The sequence below is a fragment of the Apus apus genome, chromosome 12, assembly GCF_020740795.1.
Source record: "Apus apus isolate bApuApu2 chromosome 12, bApuApu2.pri.cur, whole genome shotgun sequence".
In the NCBI taxonomy this organism is placed as follows: Eukaryota; Metazoa; Chordata; class Aves; order Apodiformes; family Apodidae; genus Apus; species Apus apus.
The window spans coordinates 6,987,100-7,007,844 of NC_067293.1; the positions used below are offsets into that span (position 1 = coordinate 6,987,100).

At 38.2% G+C, this 20,745-nt stretch overlaps 1 protein-coding gene across 4 annotated transcripts in view; it reads left to right on the forward strand.

Moving 5' to 3' along the window:
* AFF2 (ALF transcription elongation factor 2) overlaps positions 1-20,745 on the forward strand; it is a 334,526-nt gene that overhangs the window by 70,024 nt on the left and 243,757 nt on the right. For all 4 annotated transcript variants that reach the window (XM_051630068.1, XM_051630071.1, XM_051630069.1 and 1 more), the window contains exon 2: positions 16,919-17,039. In XM_051630068.1, the coding sequence (XP_051486028.1) occupies positions 16,919-17,039 (121 nt within the window). The remainder of the gene's footprint in view (positions 1-16,918; positions 17,040-20,745) is intronic.

Consider the following 20,745-nt stretch of genomic DNA (forward strand, 5'->3'; position numbering starts at 1 on the left):
AGAGACCTAACCTGGTGCATCAAGATGCAGAAACTAGTAACTATCATTAGTTCTGAATTCGAACCTCCTGGCGCTGAACTGCACGGTCTTCAAGAATAGTGAGATTGATGTGTCTGTTGCTAGTTTAACATGCCAGCCTAGCCTGCTTCCAAACTGAGTTGTAGCATTTTTATCCTTCGGTGGCAGATATGCGCAGTGATGGTGATCTTTGACCTGCATAAAATAAGTCAAAGGAACAAAGAAAAACTTCAAAGAACATGAGTGTGCCCAGCACTTTCAAGCTTAGGAGAACAATAAACTGTTAGTGTCAGTATTACAAAGATTTAATAATTTCATCTGTACCTTAGCACGTTTTTGTAATTAGGAATCAGGCAATCTTTTTAGTTTTAGAACTAGACTTTTTCTATCATTTCTCTTTGTTTTTCTCAGAAATCAATCCTATGCTTTGATTTTTGTTTTAACATTTTGCACATCACATACTCTGATTTATCACAAAAATGTATATATGTGTATATATGTGGTCAATGGGACAGAATCTAGTTGGAAGTCTGTGACTAGTGGAATCCCTCAGGGGTCGGTACTGGGACTGGTACTATTCAGTATTTTCATCAACGACCTGGATGAGGGAACAGAGTGTGCCCTCCGCAAGTTTGCTGCTGACACTAAACTGGGAGGAGTGGCTGACACACCAGAAGGCTGTGCTGCCGTTCAGTGAGACCTAGACAGGCTGCAGAGTTGGGCGGGGAGAAACTTGATGAAATTCAACAAGGGCAAGTGTAAAGTCTTGCATCTGGGGAAGAACAACCCCATGTACCAGTACAGGTTGGGGGCTGACGTGCTGGAGAGCAGTGTAGGAGAGAGGGACCTGGGGGTCCTGGTAGACAGGAGGATGACCATGAGCCAGCAATGTGCCCTTGTGGCCAAGAAGGCCAATGGCATCCTGGGGTGCATTAGAAAGGGTGTGGTTAGTAGGTCAAGAGGGGTTCTTCTCCCCGTCTATTCTGCCTTGGTGAGGCCACATCTGGAGTATTGTGTCCAGTTCTGGGCCCCTCATTTCAAGAAGAACAGGGAACTGCTTGAAAGAGTCGAGCACAGAGCCACAAAGATGATTAAGGGAGTGGAGCATCTTCCTTATGAGGAAAGGCTGAGGGAGCTGGGTCTCTTTAGCTTGGAGAAGAAGAGACTGAGGGGCAACCTCATCAATGTTTACAAATATGTAAAGGGTAGCTGTCAGGAGGACGGAGCCAGGCTTTTTTCAGTGATGTCAGGTGATAGGACAAGGGGCAATGGGTGCAAACTGGAGCATAGGAGGTTCCATGTGAATATCAGGAAGAACTTCTTTACTGTGAGAGTGACAGAGCACTGGAACAGGCTGCCCAGACAGGTTGTGGAGTCTCCTTCCCTGGAGACATTCAAACCCCAGCTGGACACGTTCCTGTGTGATATGCTCTAGATGACCCTGCTCTGGCAGGGGGGTTGGACTAGCTGATCTTTTGAGGTCCCTTCTAATCCCTAAGATTCTGTGATTCTGTGGTTACATACACAACTAGTAAGGAGCACTTATGGTTCTGTTTTTGACAGAACAAGTCATTTGAGCCAGCTGCAGTAAAATTTTCCTGATTCAGGCTAATGATCAGGAGAGTGATTGCAAATTCCAGAATATTCTGATGTAGGGAGCCAGCAAACAGCTATAAAACCCAGAACAAATGCATCCTATAATGTACTTTGTTCATTTATTTCATACCATAAGGATAGTTTTGTTTTAATTATTTATGATAATAAACTTCTGAGTAAAGGCATTCTGCTGTATTTTGTAACGATAATGAAACTTGAGTGATGCGGGGCCTCTCCACAGCATCCTGATGCTAAACGTGTCTTGCAAACAAAATAAGTTGATCATATGCTCTTTTAGGGTTGGGGTTTTTTTTGCTATTCAGGTGTTGAAAGCTTGTTTTCTCCTTCTCTCCAGTCTTTCCTTTCCCCTCAAGATAAAACAGGGCTTTAATGCTGTTTCATGTATCAGAAATTCACACTGTTAAAAAGAAGCTCTTAATTAAGGCTCAGTATCCTGCACTTTGTAATGTATCAGAGCTCATGGAAAGCATCTTAAAGAACATTTCCAAACATTTTCTGCAAGCTTAAAAAGAGCATCACAGATTTTGTCCACTGACTGCCTTTATTATCATGCTAAGGGAAAAAAGGTGTCAGAAGTACAATTTAAAAGGCTTTTGCAAGTCACCTGTAAGGTCTTTATGTGCAAATTATGGCAGATGTGACTCAAAGGCTCTACAATAGTACATTTCTAGTAGTTTGATTTTTTTTTTTTTTTTTCTCTCACTGGTGAACTACTGAAGCTAAAGGCATTTCCTGGAGAATTAATAATTAGATGGGGGGAGCTGGTAACCTAAAGCATCTATCCCAGCCCATCATTAGACTCCAGAAAATACCTTGTAGTGAGGTTACTGATTTGCTGAATTTCTTACCGATTTGCTGGTTGTTGTTGTTTGTTGTTTTTTTTTTTTAAGATAAAGATGGAAGAGCAGTACCACATCTGCTGTCTGCATTTTTAATGATACTCAAATATTGTGCTTATATTTAATCTGTTTTCACCTGGTAGATTGATAGGATGACATACTATGCAGTACTTAAGAAGTTGATAAATGCTCCATACATTATTATTTATCAAGAATTAATGCCTCTCTACTAGCCAGTTAGAGTACTTTAACATTTGTTAGTTTTTTATTAATTTGACAATTATTGGCCTCTGGAGTGCAAAAATTGAAGTTTTACTTTTCTGGTGGTGGCTGTGGCAGTGTAACAACTAGAAAGAGACAAACACTATAAATGGAGAGTTATTGGTAGCATTCAGTTTAGGTTTTAGCCCTTAAAATTTGGGGGGTGTATTTTTTGGTAGGTAGTGGAAATAGACATGCTGTAATTGTAGCTCCTTGCCATTTAAAAGGGTGGTTAATAGAGTTGTGGGTAACAGGACTATGACATGGGCAATTGAAAGTTATTCCACTCCCACAGTTGCCACTGGTTTATCCTGTGGCCATGAGCAAGTCCTGTAGTCTTTCCTTTCCTCAGTTTCTCAATTTGGAATGCATGTTATTAATGGCAATTAGCTGTTTAACTGCTGTTCGCACATTGTTCTGAATTACTAGCTGTCAGGAGAGCCTTTGTACCTTGTTGCTGTTGTTTGTAAATATTAACAATGGGGAAAAGAAAGTGCTATTTATCTGATGAATCACAGGTTCTCATTGTTAGGTATGGCAGGCAGTCCCACCTTTTCCTATTGCCTGATGATTTCTGTCATCATTATGAGATGGAGGCCTGTAAAATGTTAAGTCTTCTAGATCTGATCTGGCCACAAAATCCTATTTAGACTAATGCTCTGATGTGCTTGTGCTGTAATCCAGTGAATTAACAGGATGCTTTTAAAAAGTGGGCAAAGTTTATTTTTTCAAGGAAATACTTAGCCAGAATCTATGCAGAACTAAGGAATGTAGTTGGTAGTGGTACAGTTTCCTCAGGAGGGGTCATCCTTGATGAGTTGACTTCGCAGAAACCCCTGAGATCACTAAGTATTGGCAGATTGGCTCTCCATAAGGGCAAGCTGAGGTATGGAGGGGCCAAGACTGTTTCTGTTCAGGTAGTGGAACACTGACACAGATGAGAAAAGAACCTCAGGAGTCATATAAGGAGATGGGTTTATATTCGTAGAGTATAGCCATGCTGATATTAATTTGGTACAATACCAGTTAAAAGAACATCAAGCTGTAGTTCTATTTTCTGACTGCTGCTTAATGGTTTTAATACCTGGCCTGCCATGGTGAAGACCTCCATATGGCTGTGGCCAGATGACCTGCTCGAAGGTGAAATAATTAATTAACATGTTTAAATCATCAAAATAAGTAAAGGGAGATATGAAATTTGGCTATACATGCACAGTCATGGGGCTCATAGCTAAGATGCAATTGGTGTTAACGTGAGGTGTTGAAGAGCCACATTTGGCCATGGCCAGCTGATCCAAGGGGGCTGGGGAGCGGCTTCTGGGGCACAGGGAGGCAGCCTCAATGGGACCTCCTTTTCTGAGGGGTTGGGTTGTTCTGGCCAGGGAGATGAGCTACCTTAGAGAAAAGATTGACTCTTCCAGTGGGAACTTTCTGCTTGGTGTTTACCTTAATGTTAGGCTTGGTTCATTTTGCTCCTACCATCAGCTCTTTGAAGGTATCTTGTCTGATGTGGGCATTTGTAGCTCAGGAGGCCAGGCTAGATCTGTTAAGGCCCTTCTCAAGCTTGTCTTAACCCTAGATGGGTGTTATGTGGCTATAAAATGCACTGTGTAGGACTATTCGCTTGAACAGATGTTATATTGGCTTTTAAGCTGTAATTATTCTTTATTTATGTCTCGTTGCTTGAAACTGGCATTTAAAGAAAGATAGGTTCTGGGGTAATAGAGAAATGTGGGGAGGTTTGAATTACATACGGTATGTTAAGTTAATGTGAGAAGAATAAGCCACATTTTAAAAATCAGAAGATTTGTCCTAGAGTGACAGTAATATACACTTGTTTTTTTAGGTTTTCAGTGTAGCAATGCAAGACTTTGAAGTGTAAAATTGTTAATTTACTATAATGAATTGAAATGTGAAAAAACAAATACTTAGTTAATTGCCTCATAAATCTGTCTGTTACTATCAGTGGAATAAAATTGATAAACTGTTCTTTAAAATTAATTTCCACATGGCGATGTGCAGAATTTATCTTATTCAAACCCCATTAGGTATTTGTATGGAAGAAAACATAAATTTGTATTTCTGTCACATTAAAGAGCATGTGTGAAAAACCACACATTTCCTGTGGTCGTTACTGAGGTTTTAATACATTTGGCATAATCATGAGAGTTCAGCGTTAGTTATTGTCAAAGGCAATACCAGCTGAAAAGTGGAAGTACATTGTACTTTCATGATTGTATTATGTCACTTTACTGTAAATACAGCTTAACTCGGTCCTTTTGGTGTTGAGGTCAGAGGATTGTGGACATGATGCATGAAGGTCACCTGTGGTTTTGGGCTTATTTCTGGTCACTGCCAGGATAGGAGTTCCTGGTGAAAGGAGGAGGTCAGTGTTTTATGTTACAGGTACTGTATTGTCTCTGCAGCCACTTTTCCCAGTTTTGAGCCTGCTACTCTAGCATTTGCAGGCCCTTGGTGTGAAGGGAGGTGGGAAGCTGAGCACTCTTGTACTTTAATCACCTAATGACATTATGCCCTGTGCAGTATCAGTTTGTCAAAGTAAGTGGGACTCTACACAAAATTAAATAATTTGATACACTCCATCCTTCCAGTGAAGGTAATAAGAACATCCTTGCTGACCTCTCCCAGTGACAGTCAGCAGGGGAAAACTTGTCTCACAGTGTATGACCCAATGTTCTGGAAACGCACATAAAGATAATTCCTTCTTGCTGAATGGTATTGATAGATAGTCTTAAATTTCAACTCAATGGTTGTCACCTCAGTGTTTAGTGGTGGATGAATGGTTGCAGGTTACAGCTGTTCTTACATTGAAGTTTAACATCTGAGAGGTCAGGACCTCTCAGCTTTCTTCCCACAGCCATCTCTTACTACTTGAATGACCGTCATCCACTCACTTAAACTTTCATTCTCTCAGTTGTTATTCTTGACTGTAGTTGCTCCTTCCCAGAGCAGTAATCGGGCATGACTTGCTCTGATTTGTAAAGAGCTTTGAGTTCCCCCAACCAAGACAGCTAGAGTGACAAAATATTAGCGGTAACGGTAACCAGTAAGACTTCACAAAAAGGAGACTGCAAACGCATTTTTATTTAGCTTTAATAATACTTTAATAATCAAAAGAGGAAATGAATGTTTAATATTTGAACAAATTTGCATTCACTTTCTACTCATCTTAAGTATTAAAGCAGGATAGAAGGTAGTTTACATATTTTTACATTAGACTATTTTATTATTAAATACTGAGATGTGCTGGAGTTTTCCAGCTTCCAATGAATATGACTCAACTTACATTGCATTTTGATATTTGCATGCTACATAGTATAATATTTCTATTAGATAAGTGGTGGATGGTAGGAAATTTTTAAAAAGTGTGGTTTTATTAAGTAATACATTGTGTTCATGTTATGAAAATAAGTGATACTCATTTGCTGACTGACAGCAGAATGGACAAAAATATAAAGGGCTTGGAGTCTAAATAACTATTATTCAGGATGCAGGAATCCCTGTGTCTGGTTTTGAAAATGCATGGTATAGTGGGATGTGTGCCTGAGGTTCTCCAGAGACTGAAGAGCTCAGAAGCTTCCTGTCTGTTTGCCTGTAACAAGTGTAGGTGCACACACACAAAAAAAGCATGTGAATTCTCCTCTCACATATATTCAATAAAATACAAACCATCTTCTTAAATCAGTCAGGTTTTCAGACCTATATGAGTGGTATACCTAGTCTGAGATAAGGCAATAGTTTATAGACAAGTTGGGGAATATACTCCTTGCCACGGAGTCTATTCTGTTTGAGGGCACTCTTTGGAGAAAAGTCTTCTAGAGAAGGTAAATACAAAGATACCGGATCCTTTGTATTCAACACACAGCTTCATCAGCAAAACCTTTCTCAGGGCAATGTCAGTATTTTGGGGAGCATTTTGCTCTGTTCCTAGAGCATTTACTGGTCATTTGCTGCTGGCTGTTGTCAGAGACAGGATGAGTTAAGTGGAGCTTTGGTCCTGCTTTCTTATGGGAATTTGGACTTAAAATAGCCATGTTTTCTTCATTGTGCTATTTCTGTCATTCATGAAGTTGGGTATATACATGTGAGATTTCAAAAACATTGAAAGCATGATTGGGGAAACATACAATTTCTGTTTGGCTCGGTAAACTGTAGTACTGGGATAACCTTTTGCATCACACCCACCTTAAAAATTGAAATAATTTCAGACATGAGTTGTGGTTTTGACCAGTCTAAATAAGATTGTGTTATGATTTTGCTCTATCTAAAGAAGCAAATTATTTTACAGTTTTTTGAAGTGTTCATTTTTAGCTTTCAAATGCCAGGGGATGTTTGAGACTTGTCAGTAGCACCTACATGGCATGTTCCTGAAAGCACAATATCCCCATGTTGAGTTAAATTTAAGGGTGTTGGTTCTTTAGGGAGCACGTTATGTTTGCTGTACTTTTTCTCAGTGACTAGATGTCATCTTTTGCCTGCTCTGTGTGTGTGTGTACTGTGTGTCAGTGCTTACTGTGGGATAGTGGCAAATTTGATTAGTCCCCAGTCAGTTGGTTGAGATGGCATGTATAAAATCTAGAACATGACCAAAATAACCCTTTGCTTTACCTCAAAGTGATAATGGCCTGTGGGGTCGATTGGGAAGCTTATTTTTTGAAAGAAATTCCTAAATTTATTTAATTGGCATTTGTTAACCAGGAAATCTATGCAGTCGATATCTGTTGTAAATAATGACCATAGAAGCTCTGTAGCTCTGGCATGTGTTGGTTTGTACTTAAGACTTTTTAAACTCTTGGCAGTGGATAAAAAAATTCTGTTAACATGAGCAATGTAACACAAAACTACTTTATCCTAATAAGTTATTGCTGCTTAGAGCTGGCTGTCTTATGAGACCTGGCTCTTCTGTCATTACTAAATGGCTTGGTCCCATCCAAACTTCATTGAATTCACTGGGAAGATTGCCAGTAGCATCAGTTGAAGTTGAACTATGACCTTAGAGAGGATGTAAACCTCAGCAATGCTGATGAACTTTGTGCCACTTTGTTTAAATTATTTTGTCATAATTTATACTCTGTTTATAAATGAGGAACAAACTTTGTATGTTTGCTAAAGACATGAACAGTATTTGGTACAGATTATCTTTTGTACTAGAAGCCAATGATGATGATAATCCATTGATTCTGTTTAGGAAAAAGAACTACAAAATACTTATTCTTTCTTCAGTTGTGTGTAACGGGCACCTTGCTGCTATGAGGCTTTTTAAGGTCTAGTGGGAGAAGTCTTAGAATTTGGAGTTTGAAACATTCTAGGTTATTTCCTAGATGGTGACCATTACATCTCATGAAGCTACAAAATCATTGCATCTCCTGCAATTTGCTAATGCCTGAGATGGGCAATAGTTTTCACAACAGAGTGAAAAGGGGATGAATATTTACTTGAATTTGAAATGAGAGCACCTTGTATTTATTTTATCATCTCTCTCCTTTCCAGAAGATATTGCTACAACAAATGGAGGAAATTATATAGGATTTTAACTGAGAGAAGAATAATTTATTTAGAAGATAATTTCTCTAGCCAAACAGTGTCCTAAATAATAATAATTAAATTTTATTAGGCTTACAGTACTCTTTTTCACTAGGGTCTCTGAATCAGCCAGTGTGTGTGCACTGCATGCAGAGAGACCTGCGTGCACTTCTCCTTCAATCTTAAATTGATAAATGAAATAATAATCCTACTGAATTCGTAATTTTCCTGTTGTGGTATTGCTCAGCACACATTAAGTTTAAAAACATGTGGTTGAAGAGCTGCACAGCGTGTGAAAATGCTCTAGGGAGCAGAGGTGCCTGTTAGTAAATGAATGCATTTATTAGAGCTGTAGGAGTAGGACGGAAGCATTTCTGTGATAAAATACTCAAGCAGTTGAGTCTGCTGATTCATCTGTCTCCAAAAGGTTGTGTTAATCAATAATTGTTTTATAACTTTTTTTTAAAAGGCTAGATTTAATGCTGAACTACTGTCTATTACATATCATTGCCAATATTTGAAGAAAATACAAATGTGTGGACTCCATTTTTAAGGATACATCCTACAAGAGCCCAGGAAAGTTTTGAGTAGCAACACCGAAGAAAAATTATAATTACATATACGGAAAAATTAAAGACAAAAGTAGAATTCCAAAATGGTGTTCAGCTCACATGTAAGAATGTAATCTGTGCACATTAAGTGATAATAAAGATGTTGTGTTTCCGTATATTTGTACCTGTACAAAAAGCAATTTGGGCATTTTCAAGAAATTTTTCATAATTTGAGGTATCCAGGTGAAGGCAAAATAGACTGTAATAATCATTTTCAGAAGATCTTTAATTGCATGAAATTAGTGTTATTCCTCAGGAGTGATATATGTAGGAATATACACTTTGTAGCGGTACTGCACCATGTTTGCTGTTGTTGTGTATAAATAATAAAAATCTAAACACAACTATATTCATCTGTAAGTCATTAATAGGTAGAATGCTGGTGCTGGTGTGCGTGTGAAGAATGATGGCAGCTTGGAAGCTGTTAGATGTGCTGCGAAATACGTTTGAATTACAGTGGCAAAGACTTAAAGGCTTCATTGCCATCACTGAATTATTAGGAAACTTCAAAAACTAGGAGACATAAACAGAATTTTTAAAAAGTAATTAAAAAAATAAGAAACTGTCATATCCAGTTAAACTCATAAAGGCAATGAAATTTGGAATTTAGGTTGAACCTCCTTCCCTATTCAGCTCCCTTGTAATAATCATAGTCCCCTTACAGTCACACTGCATTACCCATCTAATAAAGCTTCCTAATCTAGATCCTGTGTCTTGAATGTAATTAATTTGATGCCAAAAATGCCCATAAATTTCACATTTGTGTAAGTTTGTTACAGATATAATTGGTTTAGTGTAAAACAAAACTAGAAAACTGGATTCCAGGTGTTTCTGGGAAGTTGTTATCAATGCCTTAATGTGCATTCATTTATTAAAAGAAAAATATGTCAGCAATAATAACCCCAGAATGTTATCTTAAGTAGCTCTTTTATTTATCTGTCAGGTGTTTACTCTTAATGTTGGAATGTTTACTCTTCAAATGTTGGAAAGCTATTTTATGTAACTGATGTTCTAATGGCTGTTTGTCTTTTAATGTCCTTTTGGAAGTGTGGCTGTAGCCATTTTTCTGTTTAGTTTTCTTCTCCACACCCCACACCACACCCCCCCCATTTTTTTTTTTCTTCACTTTTACTTTGGTTTCTCATACTGCAAATTTGAGCTGACAAGATGGCTGTAATAGGACTCCAAAACATACCTTGAACACACATTGTTAACCAAATGCTTACACGTGCTTACACGTGTTGCCTTTCAAAGGATGAACATGTCCATTTAATTTGCTTTTGAAATATCTATAGCTGTGTCCCCAAGCATTTTAATGAAACAGAAACAGTTAATTATTGCCAAATAAGGATATCCACATATAGTGGTCTGCAGCTTGCTTTTAAATACATCTGACAGCACTTCTCTTTTGAAGAGGAAATTGTATAAATTGCCAGTTATTCTAATTTTTAATAAATAAATCTTATCTTGACTCTGTTTCTCCCTTTCTTTCCCACCCCTCTGTAATACTGCTCAACAACCATCCTTTCAGTGGGACCATTTCTATTACAGGGTGATTGAGCTCTGATTTACACATCAATTACCCAACTTCATGGAGATTTTCATGCTCCCCTAGCTGACATCAATGAAGCATAACTGCGTAAGCACTTTATTTCATCCCAGTTTTTGATAACTCAGGCTGATAACTAATCATATTGAAAGACAATGTGCTATGATACAGGAAACAATAAATGCTCCCCTTTGAAACCTCATCCATTCCTTATACACTTACTATTCAGGAGCTTATCTCTGTCATCCATTCCCCCAGAATCGTTCCTTCCAAATTCACATTAAGGAAAGGTTTGGGGCTGCATAATACCAAAAAGAGGAGAAAATTGAGTGAAAATAACATTTTCAAGGTACTTGGTGGGGAGGGGGAATAACTAAAAAGAGTGAAGAATATGTCAAATGTAAACCAAACCCTTAGCCACCTACCTTAAATTTCCATAAATTGCCCAGGGGTCTCTTGGGTGTTATTTTGTTCAGACACTTTAATCTTCTGTATTCTCTACCAGATGTGCTACAGGAATGGCATTGTTTTTAATGCATATTGCCAAGAGATTTGGCTCATGTGGATAGGTAACCAGTGACCATCTTAAGTGTTTCTCTGCAGAACTGTTGAACATCAAAACCAGAATATTCTATATTTTTAAATAAATCATTTATCTTGAAGTGCAGTGATAGATATGTTCTGTGCTAGACACTTTCAGTAACTTCATGCTATGAAGAACACAACATTAAAGGAAATGTTAAGTATGAAAGACAGAAGTAGTAAAGTGATTCTATCATGCCTTGATTAGTCTCTGTCAGGTATTATAATTATCAGGACAAAGGTGCAACTTCCATGGTGATAAACAGAGGAAAAGGAGTTACGTTGTTTTCCGTGTGGTTCTACTTATGATGTTGATCATGAAGTACAACAAAAACTTCAGATGAACAGGGAAGATGCATTAAGTTGGCTATATTTCTGCTTAAAGATCAGGTTTTGAAATTCCCCTAATTTACTGAATACAGTTGAAGACCTTCAATGAAATTTAAGTCCTGAAGCTGGTTTGTTGTGGTTTCATCCCCTTTTCCACCTCCCCCTCCTTTCTTTTTTCCCTTCCCATTTGGAATAAACGTATTGAAATACCAGTTTGTATACTGGGAGAAAGAGTATACCAAGGAAGCCTGTCTCCTTCCCTTGTACCATATTGTGCTTTTACATGAAATTGATGGAATTATGGTGAGATAAATCTGGAGTTATGTAGAGGAGAATTTCCATTGTAATGTATTTGCTAGAAGGAGTCTTATATCTAGTTTGATTATCAGGTAAAATGCTTTTTGCTGTACATTTTTGCTTTCATAGAAAAAATAAATGTCCTGGTATGGAAAAGCGCCCGAGTTGGGTTTCTCATGTAAGTCCAGTATGTTCGTGCGTGGTTTTTGTTTTGGGACGTTTAATACTTTGTGCAGGCTTATGAATGAGTTTTAGAGGAAGCCCTGCTTCTGAGTTTACTTCACTAGCTTCCTGAGTGCTTGTGGCAGAGCAACGTTTCTGTCTCAAAGTCAGAACTATGAAGAAATAACCTTGGGAAAGGACTTTTTGGTTCTCATATCTGTAACGTTTTATATCCACTCTGTCTTAGTTCAGATGCTTATGTTTATTTCTGGTTTCCATAAATGACAAACATTTCAGTTTGAGAACTTCTTTCATCATTTAGATATATCCAATATTTTAATGGGGGTGGAACTAGTACAAGAGGGTATTTGATTTGATCATAATGTGCATTTTTTGGGAAGTCAGACATGTTATTGAGAACAGCAGCTCCTTTTTCCCTAACTTGTGGATAAATACTGCTTCTTGAGTGTTGTTTGTTTATCCCTGTGTGTGAAATCTGTCGCTACTATAAAACCTCTGCTCCAGCTTTTTTATTGATTCTTTCCCTATTGTTTTTTTGTTGTTGTTGTTTTGACTGAATCAACAAAGCAGTGTTCTGTTCTCATTCATGATTTTTCTGCAGTATCAGGTGTTTGGCAATTTTTTTCCACTTGTTTTTTCTTCATATGACAGTGACTACTCCTTCAAACTTCTTTGGTCTGACTCCTTTCTTCTCTTTCTCTTATCTTTCAGGCTCTTCTATCAGGCTTACTCTTCCGTGCTTTAGGAGACTACATCTTGAGTTAACGCGTCTTTGAAAATAAACCCTAAATGCTAGATCTCACCCTTTAGCTGTTGGTCTTAGTTCTTCAGCTTTCTCTCTTCACTCTAACCTCTTGCTCTGTTGCATTCTATCCAAAAGGGTTTGGCTTTTTAACCTTTCAGATCTTTCACACCACATCCTCTCACTTTCACCACAGATGATTGCACTATCCTTTTCAGTGCCCCAAATTTTATATACTATTACTTCTTCTTTTTGTAGACACTGCATGTGTGACTTCCATCTCTTATTGCCAGATCTACGTTTTTAGATTCCAATCCAAACCTAAGTGCATGCCTTTTATCCTATATAACCTCCTCCTGCCTCAGCCACCTTCTCCCCTTTTCCATTCTTTTCTTGCTCTGGATTGTCCCTGTAGCCATCATTGGCTGCAGCGGGTGTGAAGGATGCAGCTCCACAAGCCTTCCTGACACTGCAGGGTGAGACAGGCTGAGCACCTGCCCTGTCACAATGCATCAGCTCCCCGGTGTCCCTTAGGGTGACCATAGCTGAGAAGAATAACAAATAAATGGATGCTGTACAGACTTCCCCATTCAAATTCAATTATTAATCTAATAAATGGTAACAAAACAATGAAGCTCATATATTTAAGCTACACTGTCATATAATACTTGTGTCTGGGGAACTGGCCCTCTTGGATACAGTGAGTATCTGGGCCTGCAGCTGTTTTCTTCCAAATTGCTTTTTTAAAAATGTTTGCAAAAGTTTGTATTTGTGATTTCCTATTCTTCTGGCTTTAGAGGAATCATGAAGTCATTTCTCATACTAATGAGACAGACTGAACTCTTGTGTTCCTCATGGTATCTGACTATAGCTTTCACTGGCACCTTCACCACTAATCACATATCTGTATTTCACAGAACATTAGTTAAACTAAATATTAAACATAAGTCCCAGAGATTGCATTGTGAGTTTCTGGAGAGCATCCCATTACGTTCTCTGAGCACTGCAGCCTTAAGATCTAATAAGCATCCCTCTTTGGACTACCAAAGAACCCAAAGAAGTCATTATCCTAATCTGTGTATGATCTTATTATATTTGACTTTCCGTATCCACAATCAGCGCCCTGTCAAACATTCCCATAGCAAAAGTACATCTGTAGAGAAATAAGCCAAGTAATTGACCTGACAGGATGAGCAACCACTTCCTTTTCAATAGATGCTTAGTACACTTAAGGCTATGGTGTGACTGTGTGAGTGGAAAGTTCAAAACGAACCTTTACATTTTTATTTATTTATTTATTTTTCTTATGTTCTCAGTAGAGAATACATGATGATGGATGCAGAGGTAGCAATTCACTTAAGGCTTTGCTTGTATTGTAAAATGGATGTTCACAGTTTGGTAGACTGTAAACATTGCTGGGGTCCAGGACATGAGATGCACCTTTTTGCTCACCTCTTGGGTGCATTGAATAAATATATTTTGTAAACACAAGCACTAAAAGAGAAATACTTCAATATGTTAGAAATATTTTTTTTCAACCTATGCTGTTAACATTGTAAATATTGTCTTAGTTAATGTCTTTAAAAGTGATGATGCCATTTTAAATTACTGTTGTTTTGATTTTTGAAGTTGTGGCTTTGTAATGTGTCACAAAATATACCTAAATAGTCTTTGAACCTTTGCTCCTTTCCATCAGATAGGATATGGCATAATGCCTCACTTGGTTCCCAAAATACTTTGCATGCTTGAGACCAGAGCCAACTTTTAGTTAACAAAGTGCTGGAACCTGACATGAAGGGTCAGATGTGTTCTGTAACCTGTGATTCTGTGAGCTATGTGTTCAGTGGCCAGATTCAGTTTGAATGGGCCCAAGATTTCACCCTGAAACTCCAGTCCAGGGCTGCCATTGGGAAGCTGTGAAACACAGCTCTGACTTTCATGAGTAATTCTTTCTGAAGTGAATGCTGGCAGTGCCTGGGATAGAACTGCTCCCATAAGTAAAGATTACTTATGCAGGATATAAAATCCTGCTTACACTGGAAAGATCTCACATGAGAGGGCTGAATACAGTGTGTTCCTACTGCTCCTGGTCTAAACCAGCCCCGTGCTCCAGAACTGTGGGGAGAGATGGAGTCAACATTGTCCTCATCTTTGTGTACCAATTCAGGAAACAGTTTGTACTTATTTATTCCTGTACCTGTGGATTTCAGTCTTGAACGAGGACATGACAGGAAGGGAGACTTGTGGCCCCCTTCACCTTCTAGTGAACTGGTTAGCTGTGGTTTGCAGTATTGTGTCAGCAATATGCTCACGTATAATACAGTAAAGTGACTGATACTGTGACTGTTGTTTACAACAGTTTCCCTTCCATCTCCCTCAGGAAACCAGCAAATAGTTGTATAACTTCTGCAAAAATACCAGGAATGGTTCTAACAACGTTCTGGAGCTTGATGTTGGTACCAGTGATGTCGCTACATCAGGAGATGTTGTAAATGAAAAAATATAATGTGGCATTTTTTCAGCCTTCTAACTTGTAGGAAAAAAACGTGGAAATGGAAATCATTCAGCTTAGCCTATGTGGGTGGCTTTGCATTCTGTTTACAAGCCCTACTTAAGCCTTATTCAATCCAAGCCTGAGTGAGCTTGAATTGCTTAAACTAGTTATTAATTCTTTTTTTTTTTTTAATGTAGGGACCTCATTTTGGCATTAGTGTTTCTTTTTTTCCCTTCCTTCTCAGTACACAAACAAGTATAAGTGTGTAAGGGTACATGCAGTCATCAGGCAGCACACACATGCTTTCCTGTGCTCTCTGCAGGGCTTGCAGGTTCAAACACAACCTGCCTGAATCATAAGAACTTTAATTGAGTAGATAAAGAGGTCCTCATAATTATAAACTGCAGTAGGTGTAACAAGAGGCTAAATACATAGCTGTGGTTTTAATTAGCTGGTGCTTCAAATTAGTAATTGTAGTTTCACTCAGAAATCAGTGACTTTATACACTGTTAAAGCCTCATCACTGTGCAGTTCATTCCTCATTATATCTCTCGGTGTGAAGCTTTCAATACAACATCATGCTGAGCTAAAAAGGCAAAAGTTGTAGGTATTTGGTTATCTTCCAAGTGCAGTGGAGCTCTATGGAGATTTAATTCATTCTCACCAGAGATAAGAGAATTAACTGCTCATTGTTACAAATGTAATATGTATGTTTGTATGCATTTGTACATAGAGGGTGTGCATGGGTGTATGCATGTATGTCCAGAACCTTTTGGGGAAATACTGCTTCCAACAGATAACATCAGCGCATACACTGAATCGGCTATTCAAATTGTCGCCTGGAATTTGGTAGCTAATTATCTGACACAAAGCAGAGCCAAAAGCCTCATAACAAATCAAATATGGGTTGAAAACACAGAAGTGTCCCTTAATGCTTGTCACATGAGAAGCTGTCAGTGCAAGTTAAAGCATGCATCTCTTCTTTTCCTCTTTCCTTTCCTATTTTTCTCTCTCCATCAGGGTTTTAATTATATCTTTTTCCTCAGAGGAGCAGGAGGTAGTTTGCAAAGCCAAGAGACTAAAGTACTTCAGAGCTATTCAAGGGAGAAGTGAATGTGGTCTCTCAGCTTGTCATCTATGTCTGGCATGTGCACAAAGGAAGCTGACATACAGATAAGTGCCACTCACCATTGCTACACTCAGGCACTAGATCCTCTTCTGTTTGTGTGTAGAATCATCTGATACTGGAGTCAACTATTCTAAAATCTTTTCCGGGAGACTGCTTCAGAAAAGCTTTTTAAAACCCCCTTGACACCAACAATGAAGATGTACATAAATTTTAACAAGTACATGGGACAGAATTAGGTGGTCTGAATCACATGAGGCTGAACTGTAACATTGGGTTGGATAGAGAGAAGTGTACCTGGTTAAATGGATTTGAAGATGTTGCTGTGCCTCCTTGACTTCACCTTTGCTTTCTCTGCACAGACACATTCCTCATGGGCACATGTGCGTGTGTTTGTGTATGTGCATGCACCTGTATCTTACAGACTGTTCATGCAAATGTGTAAAAATGTATTTTATTCTTCTGCATAATGCTCTGTTAATTTGAAAACAACATTTTTGTCTATTTTCACTTTAGAAGTGTACTGACTGTCCTACTGCCCAATGTCATATAGTATTTTTATTCCAAATTTACATTTGGGAAAATTCTTCAGTGGCTACTTCCTTCTTTCAGAATTTTCCTCAGGAGTTGCATTGTTTCTGATTTTTTGCTGCTCTTACTGATAATAATGAACATGTAAGTAAATTATGGGGAAAATAATGTGTTGCCTTTTTTCTCTTCTTCAGTCACTATGAGCAAGACCGGAGTGCACTTAAGCGAAAGGAGTGGGAGAGAAGAAACCAGGAGGTCCAGCAAGATGAAGATCTCTTTGCTTCAGGTTTTAACCTTTTTGGGGAACCCTACAAGGTAAATGGCATTGTTATGCTTTGCATTTTCAGAATGGTTTTTGCCGGAATGTATTTTACAGATGCAAATAAAGCTTCTCATCAACTGTAAGACAAGAAAGTATCCCATCTGACCTGGTACTTCTACTCTTGAATACACTGATTATCCAAATCAGCATATGGCAGCAGAACAGATGGAATGCTCTGCCCAACATTGCATGTTAGCATTAGCAGAATCAGGAAATTTGGTTACAATCCAGTTCAAGATTTCTTCTTGTAAACACACAGCAAAGTGCTGAAATAGAAGTATGTGCAGCTGGTATCTGTACAAGTGGGTTGCTACTTACAAAGCTAGCACTTAGGACTTTTTCTTTTTAAGAAGAAAATACACCTGAGTTGTTAAAACCAATGTTCTTTCTATAGATAATGAGTCCATAAGTATTCTAGTGCAATCATAACTATCCAAAGAATTCTTCTGGGAGACTGAGTCTTTGAGGACCATAACAAGGGTATGAAAGGGACTCGTGACAAGTCTTATTCTCTCTAAGGAGCTTTGCTGCCTGAGATTTTCATCACCAAAGGATGTCTCCCTTTATGATTTCTGCTGCTTTGATTTTTAGGAAGACATTCCCTGAAGAATTTATCAGAATGTAAATTTCCATATCTGTTTCTCCTCCCAATCAGCGACATCCATTGAAAGGCCACCACTTCACCTTTCCATTTTACATTGTTAGCAGCTGTAGGGAGGATGAGGGTGCTTTGAAAATTGCCTGAAAAGGAAGAGGAAATACTGGCATTATTATCAAATGGTGTCTAATAATTATAGACTGGTAGAGTGTGGCAGATACACTTGACTCCTAGCTGTACTTTGGTTCAGGATGACTAAGGAGCAATAGATTCACATCCTTGAGGTGAAATCACAAGCTGTAAAGCCCCTGGCGCACATACAAGGGAGTGAAAGTGTCTTGAAAAATATTTCAAAATGTGGTTTTGAAACCCAAAAGTATAAGCTAATTGAAGTACAGGACAAGATAGCAGAGCTAAAATGAAGACATCTCTCTTGTCTGTATTACTGACTAGCAGCCAATTACTTCACCCTATAAATATTCCTGTCAGAATGGGTCCAATTTGAGAACTTCCTGAATTGCAGCTGGACTGCATGCCAGGTAAGTCTCGCCTTGAGCAGGGACGCATCTCAAGGGTAGAGATTCCTTACCTGAGACTAAGAGATCCTTCCTCACCCAAGGTGTACAAGTCCTTTACCTGTGACAGATGCTTGGTAAGTGACTTATAGCTTGCTGAAGTAATACTATGAAACAAAACTAATCCGTGTAGCTGTTCAATATTATTGTGAATATTGTATGAATAATTCCATTAGACATTAACGATTGACCAAGTCTGAGACTAAGATTGGATTCAGTTGCACTTAAGCTCCAAAAGGAGTTTAGAAATCAAGGGGTTACACTCTGAACCTCATGACTTAATGGAAAGGTCCTTCTTACTCTTTGTGTCTCTGTTCTCTGTGAATCATTTGAACTTGTTTCAAACTCAGTTTTACTTTGTATGTTTCTTCCATGCAGTAATTAATAAGGTGAACTTTTCCATCAAACCTACTGAACCTTTTCAAACCACTGTTAAACTGTGTTAAATTGCATTACATTTATTGAACTCGGTAAAATTATTTTACTTCAGTAAAACATACTGGTGCTTTTCTCTTTTGAGTGAGGTGCATTCCACTCATCCATGACAAAGACTTATTCAACCAAGTAAAGACTGTGCACTAGGACAGTTTGTGGGGTTGTTGTTTTTTTTTTTAATAACAATTTAATTAATTCACTGTCTGCATTGGGCCACATTTTAGCACCTCTTATGGGAATAATAATTTAGTATTAATTGATTTTGAGACTTTCTGCAGGTGGTGCAAATGTTTTTGTTCATATAAGTGGTCATTTGGATTTCAGTAGGTAGATCCATATGCAAATCACTGCAAAATTTTGTGACAAAACTAAAAAATAAAACGTTCCCCCCCATATCTATTTACCGTAAGAATTATAATATATGATTTTACATCTGTTTAGTGTGCATGTATTTCCACCAAGCATACACAGAGCATATGTTTTGTCAAAAACTGAACAATTAAAAATGAAAAAATTACCCTGATTATTTTCCTGAGCAGTTTTTTTAAATTGGTTTTCACCTGCTTGGCAGAGAAGTTTGTAAGATCTGTGAGACTGAGCAAAACAGAATGTATTAGTATTCTAAAAAAATTGTCATTATACATTGTGAAAGATAGAAATTATGCAGAAATTGCATGAAAAAATAGTCTTAAATGTGCAAAACAAAGAGAACCAAGATTGAGTAGGAAATCTAGGTCTTGCCTACATTTTACACTGTGGGGGGAAAAAAAGACAAAATGATGGACTAATATTTTCTTTGGAAGTTCTGCATTGCTAAGAACCAGCCACAGTACAGTTTTTTTAGGTACTAACAAAAGCTGGGTCTAACTCTTAGTGGATATCTAGTGACTTGTATTCTTAAGGAAGTGAAAAACTAAATTCAGAGGTTTGTTCATGTTTCTTTTAAAATAAAAGGAAGGGGACAAATGTGCTGTATGTTCAATTTGAATTTATTTCCCATTTTGAGATGAACAGATATTTCTGTGTGGATGAGACTCAAAGCCTGGCGCACACAACAAGCTGCACCCTTCTTGTATCTTCTGGTTGCTCTCACTGTAAGCAGAATGGGAGAAAACACTGCCCAGCAAAGTCAACTGCTGTGCACCAGGTCCACATCCTTAGTTGGACTAGCTCTTACTAATGAGCATCAGCTAAAGGGATGGCTGGTACATTTCTAAAAGATCTGGGGAAGCAAGGCAAGGTGGACATTACAGTGACAAAGGGAAGGTTGCAAAGAAGGTTGGAAGGTCTCTGGAAGGTCTCAGGAAATAGAAAACCAATGTCCTTACTTCTTTATCATTCCTTCTTCATTTGCTTCAACAGTAACACAGACAAGGGACTGCTGGGGTAGGGAATACCACCCCTGCTGTTTTGATGTTTTAAAGACTAACAGCTGGCAGCCGTTTCAAGAGCACTCCAGAGTTGGGGATATTAAAACCTGGTCAAAGAAAGGAGCCCAAATTTTCTCATGGAGCTTTCTGACATTGTGTATCATGAGATACGTGGAGTATCTGCCTCCATCTGTCATCTCTGCTCTAATTGTTAGGGCATCTTTCTTTCTGTCGCTCTGTCAAATAAAATTTAAGTGATCATTAGAATTTTGGACAAGTGAGTGTTTCTACATTGATTTGTTGTAGTATGTGTACGCATACATGAAAAGAGATTTATTTCTCTGTGTGTGTAAATTACATTTGTACATGCTTATTACAAGCTAAAAGTCTTGTTTTGAAGCTCTGCTATCTCATCTGGGAAAACAACCCTTTTGACAACATTATTTTGAGAAGGTTGGGCAGCAAGGACTGTGTTGCTGTTCAATGCAAGTGGGATTGCAGCAGGTCTTGCGTTTGAACTCTGGTGTGACCTGCTAATGCTTGATTTTGCAGAAGTGATCAGAGAAGAGCCTGCAGTGTTATGACAACAGACATTTGAAAAAGCAATGTCAGGGTTTTCCTGAGAGAAGCTGCAATTTTACTACTGAATTGTTGATACCTTTAAATGTTTTGAATTAGTCAAGAGCTTCAGAGATTAGTATTTTAGAGAAAACAGTGGGAG